The sequence below is a fragment of the Mastigoproctus giganteus genome, chromosome 6 (genome assembly GCF_048544385.1).
Source record: "Mastigoproctus giganteus isolate SK-2022 chromosome 6, ASM4854438v1, whole genome shotgun sequence".
NCBI lineage: Eukaryota > Metazoa > Arthropoda > Arachnida > Uropygi > Thelyphonidae > Mastigoproctus > Mastigoproctus giganteus.
Genome location: NC_143580.1, coordinates 121,843,593 through 121,857,481, shown reverse-complemented (window position 1 = coordinate 121,857,481; position 13,889 = coordinate 121,843,593). Strand labels below are relative to the sequence as shown.

Here is a 13,889-nt window from a genome sequence, read left to right as displayed (position 1 = left end):
CTCCATTTATTCTTACGGAATAAATCTATCTGTAATTGCCAAATGGAAATAAAGAGATATTTTAATATAGTTTGAAGTAACAAATATTAAAGATGACAAATATATCAAAAACAACCATTTTATGGTTGTTTTTGATATTCTGGCTGGTTTTTCTTGTTTTACAATAGGTGCAAGGGCATAGGTACTGTCTACAATGGTCTCAATGACTTTGTCATTATTGGTTGAAATATCCTTGTCAGGAAGGTCTTGCAGCACAAAAAAAAAAATGATTGGACATTTCTATTTAACAGTTTTGGTGATTTTTCAATGGTTGGTCAACTAATAAAGAAAAACATAAAATCAAAAGAAGTGCATCCAGTTGATATAGATGAACAGTGCACTGTGTCAGTTTGGTGTGACATAAGCACTACGAAAGCAAAAATTAGAGTAGGAGTGTGTTATAGGCCTAATGACTTGAATCAGTACAATGAACAATTGTACAGAGAAATAGAGTGGGCTAGTAAATCGGAATGTCTTATAATGGGGGATTTTAACTTCCCAGATATTGACTGGAACTTGTGGGTTGGGCACTCACACACTAGTCAGACTTTTGTGGATTTATTGGATGATTGTTTTCTGCAGCAGCATGTTCGAGAGGCAACCAGAGAAAGTAATACTCTTGATCTGGTTATCAGCAGTGATCATTCATGTATTAGGAATTTGCAGATAAAAGAACCACTAGGTGGCAGTGATCACAGTGTACTGACGTGGGATTTACTTAAAGATTTAATTACCATCAGGGGTAAAGGAAAGGGTTTTTGCTTCCGTAAAGGCGAGTACAGTGGTCTCCGATAGTTTTTGAATTCTGTACAGTGGGATCAACTGACAATGTTACCAACAGTAAATTCTAAGTGGAAAGCATTCAAGGAATTAATCGTGGAAGCTACTAAAAGTTTCATACCTATTAAGAAATATTGTTCAAGGTTTAGGCCTAAATGGTTGTCAAATGAACTAATGAGACTCGTAACAGAGAAGAAAAATGCATGGGATGCATATAAATTATCAAGCAACTCAGAAGCCAATGGCAGATATAAGTTAATCTGTAATCAGGTCACAAAGGAGGTTCTGCAGGCGAAGGCAGATTACGAGAAATCCTTGGCAAAAGATGCTAAGAAAAACAGCAAGGATTTCTTTACTTATATAAACTCTAAAAGGAAGGGGATGAATCTGATTGGTCCACTTGACATCGATGGTTCGACTGTTGATGATCCTGCTCAGATAGCAAACAAACTGAATGAGTATTTTGCATCTACATTCACACGTGAGGAATTATTAAGGTTTGAAAATGGCAGAAGGTTATCAAATTGTAGCAAGATACTTAATGATTTTGTAATAACTGAGAGCAAAGTGGAAGAGAAATTGTTGAAGTTAAATGTAAGAAAAGCACCTAGGGTGGATGGGATCTATCCAGTTATATTAAAGGAGGCGGCAAAGCAACTAAGCAAACCCTTAGCCATAATTATGAGAGCATCCTTGGACTCGGGGAGGTCCCCACGGACTGGAGATGTGCAAATGTATCCCCTGTATCCCCAATTCACAAAGGGGGATCGAAGGGTCCACGGGTAATTACGGACCAGTTAGTTTAACTTCTGTTCCGGGTAAAATAATGGAGTCGCTGGTTAAAGATGCATTGCAGGATCATCTAGACAAGACTGCAGCAATAATTCAGACACAGCATGGGTTTGTTAAGGGAAAGTCTTGTCTGACAAATTTGGTAGGTTATTATGATGTGGTTACAAAGGAACTGGATGCAAAAAATAATTTTGATATCATATATTTGGATTTCAGGAAAGCTTTTGACACTGTTGCGCATGGAAGACTATTGTACAAATTGGAGCAGAATGGTATTAAGGGTAAGTTGCTACAATGGATAAAAGGATGGTTAAGTGCAAGAAGATAGAGGGTGGTAATCAATGGGTGTTGCTCTTCTTGGACTAATGTTATTAGTGGAGTTCCACAGGGTTCGGTGTTGGGTCCACTGTTGTTTTGTATATTTATCAATGATATTGATGAAGGTATATCAGGCTTAATGTCGAAGTTTGCAGATGATACAAAGGTTGGCAGGGTTGTTAATGATAGTAATGGCAGTGTGCTACTGCAACAGGATCTGGATAATTTGGGCAGATGGGCTAAGAAGTGGCAACTGAAGTTTAACCTTGACAAATGCAAAGTACTGCATATGGGTAGAATTAACCCCAGAGAAATGTACCAACTGTGTGGTACTACACTTAAGGTGGTAGAAAATGAAAAAGACCTGGGAGTAATTGTGCAGGCAGATATGAAGTTTTCTGAGTAATGCAGACAGGCTGCCAGGGCAGGTCATGGGGTTTTGTCAATGATATATAGGAATTTTGCTAGCAGGGAAAAGGAGGTGATTATCCCTCTGTATAAGGCAATGGTCAGGCCACGCCTTGAGTACTGTGTACAGGTCTGGAGGCCTCATTTTAGAAAGGATGTAGATTTACTTGAGCGTGTACAGAGAAGGGCAACAAGATTGGTGAGGGGAATGAAGGGATCCTCTTACCAAGAGAGACTTAAGTTCTGCAAATTGCAGTGGCTGGAGACTAGGCACCTGAGCGGTGATCTGATTGAGGTATATAAGGCCTTGAATGGGTTGAGCACGCTGAATTCTGATGGGATCCTTCCACTTTTTCAGATTACAAACCTAAGGGGGCATAAATTCAAATTAAGAAAAGACAGATGTAGAACAGATGTGCAGAAATTTGCCTTTAGCCAGCGGGTGGTTAATTGCCGGAACAAATCCGTCTTCCATCTGTCGTTGTGGAAGTTGATAGGTTGAATAAATTTAAGGAGGAACTGGACAGGCATTTGTAGGGAATGGTGTGATTTTTTTTTTTTTTTTGGCTGATGCTGCATAAGCTCATACATTTGCTTTCTTGCATCAGTTGCCACTACTGCTACTACTACTACACAGTCCACCATTAGAATTATGGAATCCAAATTTTTATGTCCGAACTTGGTTGCGGTCTCGTCGTTCTGCTGTTGACCAACAAACAAAAAGGGCAGTCACAAGAATATGTAATCGATCCTGTATGGGAATTTCTAAGATTCTTCTGAACAGTACTTTTTATATTATTTTGGAGTTGTTTTTTTTTTTTTCTGATTTTTTAAATTTTTTGTCTTTGTTTTTTATTTTTGAAATTTTTATTTAATAGTTATAAAGAGCATTCCAGTACTATTTTATTTTAGCAATACACCTCTGGGAGTGGCTGTATTTATAAGTTAGACCTTTGGCCTTTCCGATATATATAATAGTGAAGTAACAATGACAGAAATCACTGATGAAGTGGTAAGAATATACCACAAAATGTCAGCTTCTCATCTATGTGTAATTGCCAAATGGAAATAAAGAGATATTTTAATATAGGTTGAAGTAACAAATATTAAAGATGACAAATATATCTCTGATGAATATCAAAGATGAGTTTATTTTTAGTTACACTTGGTGCCTCCGTAGCCAGGTGGGAAGGAGCAGCAATGCATAGCACATGCTTCTTGATTTGACCGGGGTTTAAGCCCGTCACCACCAAATACAGAGGATGCGGAAAGGTCAGGGAATGACTACAGCATATTCCTGGAGCAATATGGCCTTAGTTGCTAATGCTCCTAAAAAAAAACCAAATAACAAAATAATTTTAGTTACATGGTTCCCGGTTTACAGAAATTTGCACTTTATTTTTATTGTTTTACATAAAATCAAAGATAAATATTTTGATAGTATCTAAGCTCACTTTGTTTTAATTTTATTTGTTGATATACTGAAACTTTTATTCCTTTCCTTCAGGTGAACACCCTAATTCATTTTTCTGAAGGTTCCTAAGTAATTTCCCTTTTAATGGCAATGGTGAAGCACAAGTTAGCTCTGTGAATATAGAGTGAACCTTTGGGTCAAGAGCCCACAAAAGAGAACAGTTGCAGACTATAGGATTTCCTGAAACAGAATTAAAATAATGAACAGTAAACAAATACTCTCTGCAATAGGTTGACAATGTTTTAATTTTTTTTTTTTTTTTTTTTGGTGAAAAAAAGAACAATTCAATCCCAGTACAAAGAAACAACACATAAATGTAGGCATGATAGTGCACTTCTTTTTTGACAGTCGTCATCATCGTGTTTGAACATTTTCCCACCATGTTACAAATGAAATCATACTTCTGTTATAAAATTCAAGAACATACCTTTATTAATTAGCATTAGTAGAGGCATAGGAGACAAGAAAGCAAGCTTATGCAGCATCAGCCAAAAAAAAAAAACCCTCCCATTTCACCCCTCCATTTGTTCCAAATGCCTGTCCAGCTCAGCCTTAAGTTTATTTAGGCTATCAACTTCCACAACAAAAGATGGAAGTCTGTTCCACCAATCAACTATCCGCTGGCTAAAGGCAAATTTCCGCGCATCTATTCTACAAGTCTTTCCTCAATTTGAATCTGTGCCCCCTCAGATTCTTAATCTGAGCAAGAGGGAGAATCCCATCAGCATTCAGCTTGCTCAACCCATTCAAAGCCTTATACACCTCAATCAGATCACCTCGCAAGTGCCTACTCTCCAGGTGCTGCAATTTGCAGAACTTAAGCCTTTCTTCGTAAGAGCACCCCTTTGTTCCCCTCATCAATATTGTTGCCCTTCTTTGTACTCGTTCTAGCAACTCTACATCCTTCCTAAAATGAGGCCTCCAGACCTGTACATATGTGTGGCCTGACCATTGCCTGGTATAATGGGATAATCACGTCCCTGTCCCTGCTAGAAAAATTCCTATATGTCATTGACAAGACTCCATGACCTGCCCTGGCAGCCCATCTGCACTGCACTGCACAGCAAACTTCATATTTGACTGCACATTTACCCCAGGTCTTTTTTCACTTTCCACTTCCCTGAGTGTAATACCACACAGCTGATAGGTTTCTCTTTAGTTATTGCTACCCATATGCAGTACTTTGCATTTGTTAATGTTAAACTTCAGTTACCACTTCTCAGCCCATTTGCCCAACTTATCTAGATCCAGTTGGAGTAGCATACTCTCTTTACTGTTGTTACCAACCCTGCCAACCTTTGTATCATCTGCAAACTTGGACATTAATGCGGATATACCTTCATCAATATCATTGATGAATACACAACACAACAATGGCCCCAGCACCGAATCCTGGAGGACTCCACTAATAACATTTGTCCACAAAGAGCAGTGTCCATTGATTACACACTCTATGTTGCCTCCCACCTAACCATCCCTTTATCCATGTGCAACAGTATCAAAAGCTTTCCTGAAATCCAAGTATATGATATCAAAATTATTTTTGGCATTCAGTTCCTTTGTGACCACATCATAGTATCCAATCAAATTGGTCAGACAAGACCTCCCTTTAACAAACCCATGCTGTGTCTTAACTGTTACTGCAGTCTTGTCTAGATGATCCTGCAATGCTTCTTTAACCAGTGATTCCATTCTTTTCCTTGGAACACAAGTTAAACTAACTGGTCTATAGTTAATTGTGTCGCCTCTTGAATCCCTTTTGTGAATTGGTGATACATTTGCACACCTCCAGTCCATGGTGACCTCCCCTGAGTCCAAGGAATCTCTCATAATTATAGCTAAGGGTTTGCATCCCAGGTGCCTTCCTTATGTTTAACTTCAACAATTTCTCCTCCACTTTGCTCTCAGTTATTACAAAATCACTTAGCTCCCTGTTAGAGTTTGATAAAGTTCTGGCATTCCCCTCATTGAATAATTCTCATTCCGTTTATCAGCTACCTGAGTATGATCATCAATAGTCAACCCATCTATGTTAAGTGGTCCAATCTGATTCATCCCTTTCCTTCTGGAGTTTACATAAGTAAAGAACTCTTTGCATCCTTCCAAGGATTTGTCGTAATCTGCCTTCACCTGCCTAACCTCTTTGTGACTTGATTACAGACTAGTTTATATCTACCATAATCTTCTGTGTCACCTGATACTTTATATGCATCCCATACAATTTTCTTCTCTGCCACAAGCCTCATTAGTTCATCTGACATTCATTTAGGCCTAAGCATTGAACAGTATTTCTTAGTTGGAATGAAAAGCCTAGTAGCCTCCAAAATTAAGTCCCTGAAGGTTTCGCATTTAGAATTCAATGTTGGTAACATCATCAGTTGATCCCACTGTACAAAATTTAAAAACTGTCTGAGACCTACTTGTAGTCACCTTTATGAAAGCAATAGCCCTTCCCTTTAGCCTTGATGGCAGTTTACATCTTTTAGTAATTCCCACATCAGTACATTGTGATCACTGTCACCCAGTGGTTCCTTTATCTGCAAATTCTTAATGGTTGCCTCCCGGCCATCCAATCCAAAGTCATCCAATAAATCCAAAAAAGTCTTGCTAGTGTGAGTGACTAACCCACAATTTCCAGTTAATATCTGGAAAGTTAAAATCCCCCATTATAAGACATTCTGATTGACTGGCCCACTCTATTTCTCTGCACAATTGGTCATTATACTGATCAGATTCATTAGGCCTATAACACACACCTACTCTCATTTTTTTTTCCCCAGTGCTTATGTCACAACAAACAGACTCAACATTGCATTGTCCACCAACATCATTTGGATGCACTTCCTTAGATTTTGTGTTTCTTAACTAACAGCATAACCCCTCCTCCGTTCCTGTCCTTTTTGTACACATTGTAATCCCCAAATGCCAGTTCTGCACTGCTTATATCTGTGTGACACCATGTCTCTGATATCCCAACAATATCTGCCTTTGATGTCTTGACTAGCACTTCAAGCTCATCGAATTTATTAGGCGCCTCCGTAGCCAGGTGGGAAGGAGCAGCAGTGTGTAGCACATGCTTCTTGATTAGACCGGGGTTCGAGCCCGTCACCACCAAATACGGAGGATGCGGAAAGGTCAGGGAATGACCACCGCATATCCCGGAGCAATATGGCCTTAGTTGCTAATGCTCCAGAAAACCAAACAACAACAACAACATCGAATTTATTAACTATACTGCTAGCATTGGTGTACATGCAAGTATACATGCACCTGTTTCTACTCTTAGTTACCCTAACACAGCCCATGTATTTACTTGTTCCACTATGACTCCCAGCAGTCCTGGAAATTCCCATTGCCCTGCTTTCCAGGCTGCTGTTCAATTGCATTTCAATAGAAGTAGTGCAAGAATCACTTTTACCTCTACCAGCGGCTTCTGTTAATCCATTAGTCCGTGTATCCCCCCAAGCTAGCAGTTTTCTGACCCACCTAACACTGCCTCGATAGCATCAGCAAATATTCTTGCACCCTTTCTATTTAAGTGTACCTCATCCCTGTCAAAGCAGTCTCTCCTGTCAACAAGCACAGACCTGGCTGAAAAAAATTCAGCCGGGTCTTCAGCAAAATTCAACAAGCACAGTCTCTCCAGGGCTGAATTGATCAATAAAGCTCTCATCATATACTCCCTCCTATCGTGTCTGAGCAGAATTGCAGACACTTTCACATTCAACCCTAATTTGCGACTTTTATTTTCAACATTGACCTGTATTTGTTGAGTAAATCTGCAGATCTCTTACTCTTAATGTCATTAGTTCCAACATGCACAACAATATCACATTTTGTGCCCTTAAAAGATGATATTTGCTGTACAACATCATCAATCTTTGCTCCTGGCAGACATTGCCAAATAATTGAACAAACTATGCATTTAACAAGATTTAAATGCACAGTTTAACATCTCATCATCATCATCACTGGTTTGGTTCTCTGCAAGATTAGCTTTCAAAGGCTCAAAACAGATGGTCAGAAAAGTTGGTTGGTTAGTTAATTAATTTTGCCACATGGCAACAAGGCCACAAGATGTAAATGTATTGCCAGAAGAGGAAAGCTCAAGACAAACACTTTTGAGAATTTTATTGGATAGAAAATACCTCTCGTTCTTAATGCTGTAACCATCATTGTGTGAAAATGACAGTGTGGAGTTATTGCTGTCAAGATCCAACAGTCATCTTCAAGAAGCATATTTGTTTCTTTTGGTTCACGCACAGTTTGCAGATGATGAATTTCTGTGGGCTTATTAGTCTCTTTGGCATGCAAAAACTGGGAAAATGTATGCACTTCATTTGTCCATGTTTTGATTAAGGCAGCCTTTTTTTTTTTTTTTTTAAAGGCATGCACCATCTTGTAACAAGAACAAAAATATTAGATATATGCTGCTTCTATTCATGCTGTGTTTCACTACTTGTGAAGGCATGGTTTCTCACCAAAAATATACTTTGCCTTTTTATCGTCCTATGACATCTTCCAGACAGGTATGCAAAATCACAATAACGAAAATTCTTCCTTATTTATATACTAAATGTAAACAGTAATCCTTATAAAATTTCTTGAACAGTATACTTGCAGTTTTAATGATTTTAAAGTTACTACTAATTTACCAAAGCTTTTGACCTCTAAAATCATTTAAGAGGATTAAAAAAGGTGATAAAACAAAAAGAAAAAATCAGATTTCATCTCAAAAGGAAAAGTGTTTGAACAAATCTCCTTTTAGTAATGATTAAAAATTATTGAAATTGTGGAAACTTGTGTTTTATTTCGAACAATTAACCTGTCAAACCAAACTTTTTTTATATAAAACTGTGTTTATAAATAATAACAAAAACTACTGAGATATCTTTTATTAAGGCTGTTTTTTTCCTCGAATAGTATAAAGGGATGATATGAACTACAAAAGATACTAGAACCTCAGGGAAGGTGATATCAGATATGAGGAGAGTGTTCCTTCACAGGTATTCTGGAGGGTCCCATAATGCTCAACGAATAGTTAAGAGATTTTGCAAATAAGTTACACTGAGAATTTTCTAAATGACAGTAAGAAAGTTTAATTTTTTTGTTGATATATCTCAATGATTTTCAGATTTAGTTTTATTGTTCAGGAAATAAATTTAAGTTCAAACACCATTTCTGGTGCTTGAACTTAGGTTGCTGATGATTCTGAAAGCATTTCTGCATTGTTATTAAGAAAGGTTACCTATTTTAACAAATTGTAAATTGTATTAAAGTCAGCATTTAGTAGCATTTGCTGATGATGCTTTAGTAACTGATTCTGGTTGGTGGTTTATTATTCTGTCTTAGTGACTGATCCTGGATGGGATGGTAGCCCATTGTGCAGTTTTAGTGATTGAAGTAGATAGTAGTTCTGCAGATCTCTTACTCTTAATGTCATTAGTTCCAAAAACATGCACAACAATATCACCTTTTGTGCCCTTAAAAGATAATTCAGGATTAGTCAGTAATGTGCTCCATTACTGACTAATCCTGAATGGTGATTTATTGCATTACCTTAGTGACTGAACTTGGTTTTGGTTTTTATGGCACATGGGCAGCTAAGGCCATGATGTGCCAAATCCAACTGAACTAGGCAGGCTCTTTGTGCTGCCTTAGTAAGTGGTCTGTATGATAATGGCAGGAACACCAAACATTAGCTGGCACTGCCTAAACACAATAAAGGTATATGTAATATTGCAACATTTGGATTTCATGCACTGACTCTAGAGAATATCCACGGGTGTACTATGGACTGAATGAGATTCACTAAGGGGGCTTCTGAAAGTGGAGGTGGCCCTTAAAGTAAATAGGTGTTGAAATCACATGATTGAGACATTCAAATGATAGTGTGGACTTCTAGACATAACACTGAACTCTGGGACATTTTAATGATGAGACATCAATGCTTTGCATTTGAAAGACTCCTTGCGTGGGAAGGGAGGGTGCAACTTGTTAGAACTATTACATTTGAACACAGGCAAGGAAATAAAAGTGAAACCACATTGAAACTTTGCTTTAATAGGCTATATGGCCCCTGAAGCTTGCCAGAGGCATTCTTTCAGAAATGACAACTTGGGCTTTGCTACTTGGGAGTATAAAATGCTGATGGAACTGACATTCAAGGTTTAGATAAAGGATGAGATTTTAAGGCGGAGTGTGGATTTCATCTCTACAAGAATAATTTCACTGACACAATCTGAGCAAACATTGACATCAGAAGATTTAAAACAGTAATCCAACGAAAGAAAAGAATAGAAATTTTGCAGTTCATCACATTTTGCATTCTTATTGTGCTGAACAAATGAGGTTGAGAATGGCTACAAAGAAAATGCTCCATTGGCAAAGAGACCATCACTAATTTGTAATCTGAGGTGTCTAGAGGACCACTCACATCAACCATTTATGAAGAGTTGTTTGTGAGAAAAAAAGTCAATGTGGACATATGTTGTGTTGTGTCTTATGTAAGGCAGCCCTAAACATTAGCTCAACTCTGCCATGGGTCTCTGCAATAATATACAAAACTTTGTATAATGGCCAGAAATAAATGTAGTACTAAGTTTGCGTAGTGTATGTGTTGTTTAGTGTTTAGTTGTTTCTGGCCACTTAGCTACCAGGAGGCAGCAATAACCGGGAAGGTTGCTTCCCAGTACGCCGCCTCCGTAGCCAGGTGGGAAGGAGCAGCAGTGCATAGCACACGCTTCTTCATTAGACCAGGGTTCGAGCCCATCACCACCAAATACGGAGGATGCAGAAAGGTCAGGGAATTACCACCGCATATCCCGCAGCAATATGGCCTTAGTTGCTAATGCTCCTAAAAATCAAATAACAAACAAACAAACAAACAAACAAGCTTCCCAGTACACGTCCATGCCATGAGGAGGCGGACCCACCTGTGCATGTACTAAACTAAATCTAATATTACCAGCACCCATAGGATGAAGCACAAGCCTAATATGACCATAGCCACAAGTCTAATGTTACCATCTAATATTATACAAAGGCTGGAAAACAAGGTATGGGAGATTTCAAAGACTCCTGGAAGTCATCGCAGAACATGTAAATACATGGGCTGTGTTAAGATAGCTAAGAATAAGAACAGGTGTATATATACTTGCATGTAGGAGTTTGGTAAATAAATTTGATGAATTTGAGGTGTTGCTCAGAACATCAAAGGCAGATATTGTTGGAATATCAGAGACAGTATCACACAGATATAAGGAATTCAGAACTGGAATTTGGGGAGTACAATGTGTACAGGAAGGATAGACAGAATAGAAAGGAAGGGGGGGTTATACTATTAGTTAAGAAACGCAAAAAATCTGAGGAAGTGCAGCCAATTGACATGGATGGACAGTGCAGTGTCAAGTCAGTTTGGTGTGACATAAACACTGGGAAAGCAAAATTAAGAATAGGAGAATGTTATAGGCCAAATGACTCTGATGAGTATAATGAATAACTGAACAGAGAAATAGTGGGCCAGTAAATCAGATTCTCTTAAAATGGGGGATTTTAATTTCCCAGATATTGACTGGTTAACTTGTGGGTTGGTTACTCACAAACTACCAAAGCTTTTGTGGATTTAAAGGATGATTGTTTTCTACAGCAGCATGTTCTGAAGGCTAGAGGGAGTAACACTCTTGTTCTGATTATCAGTACTGGTTCTTCGTGCATTAAGAATCTGCAGATAAAGGAACTATTAGGTGGCAGTGATCACAGTGTGCTGATGTGGGATTTACTCAGAGGTAACTACCATTAGGGGTAAAGGGAAGTGTTCTTGCTTCCATAAAAGTGACTCCAGGGTTCTCAAACAGTTTTTAAATTCTATACAGTGGGACCAACTGATGATGTTACCAACAGCAAATTCTAAATGGGAAGCATTCAAAGAACTTATCTTGAAAGCTACTAGGCTTTACATACCAACTAAGAAATATTGTTCAAGGTTTAGGCCTAAATGGATGTCAGATGAACTAATGAGACCTATGGTAGAGAAGAAAAATGCATGGGATACATACAAATTAACACGTGACACAGAAGCCTATGATAGATACAAGTTGATCTGTAACCAAGTTACAAAGGAGGTTAGGCAGGCGAAGGCAGATTACGAGAAATCTTTGGCAAGGGATGCAAAGAAAAACAGCAGAGTTCTTTACTTATGTAAACTCTAGAAGGAAGGAAGGGGATGAATCAGATTGGTCCACTTGATATTGATGGTCAACTGTTGATGATCCTGCTCAGGTAGCTAACAAACTGAATGAGTATTTTGCATCTACATTTACACATCAGGAGTTATTGGGGGGGGGGGGGTAATGCCAGAGGTGCATTAAACTCTGGCAGTGAGCTAAATGATTTTGTAATACCTCAGAGCAAAGTGGAAGAGAAATTGTTGAAGATAAATATAAGAAAGGCACCTGGGATGGATGGGATCTATCCAGTTATATAAAATGAGGCAGAAAACAAAGTAAGCAAACCCTTAGCCATAATTATGAGAGCTTCCTTGGACTCAGGCGAAGTACCGGTAGACTGGAGATGTGCAAATGTGACCCCAATTCATAAAGGAGGATCAAATGGTAACAGATGTAATTACAGACCTGTTAGTTTAACTTCTGTTCCGGGGAAATTAATAGAGGCACTGGTTAAAGAAGCATTGCAGGATCACCTAGACAAAACTTCAGTTATAGTTCAGACACAGCATGGGTTTGCTAAGGGGAAGTCTTGTCTGACCAATTTGATTGGATACTATGATGTGGTCACAAAGGAACTGGATGCAAAGAATGATTTTGATATCATATACTTGAATCTTAGGAAGGCTTTTCATTTTGTTGCACATGGAAGACTGCTGAACAAATTAGAGCAGTGTGGCATTGGAAGCATATTGCTGCTATGTATAAAGGGATGGTTGATTGGGAGAAGACAGAGAGTGGTAATCAATGTTCACTGCTCTTCAGGAACTAATGTTATTAGTGGAGTCTCCCAAGGTTCAGTGTTGGGTCCATTGTTGTTTTCTGTATTTATTAATGATGGAATATCAGGCTTAATGTCTAAGTTTGCAGATGACACGGAGGTTGGCAGGGTTGTTAATGACAGTACGCTGCTGCAACAGGATCTAGAAAATTTGAGCCGATGGGCTGAGATAAACATAAGAACTTTAATATTGACAAATGTAAAATACTGCATATGGGTAGCAGTAACCCCAGGGTAACATATCAACTGTATGGTACTACACTGAGGGTGGTAGAGAATGAAAAGGACCTGGGGGTAATTGTGCAGTCAATATGATGTTTTTGTGAGCAGTGCAGACGGTCTGCAAGATTAGCGGCTCACGGCGTCTTGTCAATGATATAGAGGAATTTTTATAGCAGAGAAAATAATGTGATTATCCCCTTGTATAAGGCAATGGTCAGGCCACACCTTGAGTACTGTATACAGGGCTGGAGGCCACATTTTAAGAAAGAGGTAGAGTTGATGGAACGAGTACAGAGAAGGGCAACAAGTTTAGTGAATAGAACAAAGGGTTTCTCTTACGAAGAAAGGCTTAAGTTTTGCAAATTACAGTGTCTGGAGGCTAGGCACATGTGAGGTTATCTGACTGAAGTGTATAAGGCTTTGAATGGTTTGAGCCTGCTCAATACTGATGGAATCCTTCCTCTTGCCCAGATTAATCGCCTGAGGGGACATAAATTCAAATTGAGGAAAGACAGTTGTAGAATAGAAGTGCGGAAATCTGCCTTTAGCCATCGGGTGGTTGATTGCTGGAACAAACTTCCATCTGTCTTTGTAAAAGTTGACAGCTTAAATAAATTCAAGGCAGAACTAGACAAACATTTGGAGTGAATGGATGGGTGAAATGGGAAGAACGGATTTTTTTTTCTTATTTTTTTTGGCTGATGCTGTATAAGTGTGCTTTCTTGCATCATATGCCTCAACTAATTCTAATGCTAAGTCGTATGGCTGCAGCAGTGTCCTATAATCACGTACGGTGGTGACGACCAGAAAGAATACCATATCCACTACAGAATGTAATACTAGTGCATGC

General features: G+C 38.6%; 1 protein-coding gene across 1 annotated transcript in view; it reads left to right on the top strand.

The window, feature by feature from the left end:
• LOC150084547 (uncharacterized) overlaps positions 1-13,889 on the top strand; it is a 133,584-nt gene that overhangs the window by 104,138 nt on the left and 15,557 nt on the right. Inside the window, exon 4 of the mRNA XM_090375309.1 lies at positions 8,735-8,899. Within this exon, the coding sequence (XP_090231435.1) occupies positions 8,735-8,739 (5 nt within the window). The 3' untranslated portion in view covers positions 8,740-8,899. The remainder of the gene's footprint in view (positions 1-8,734; positions 8,900-13,889) is intronic.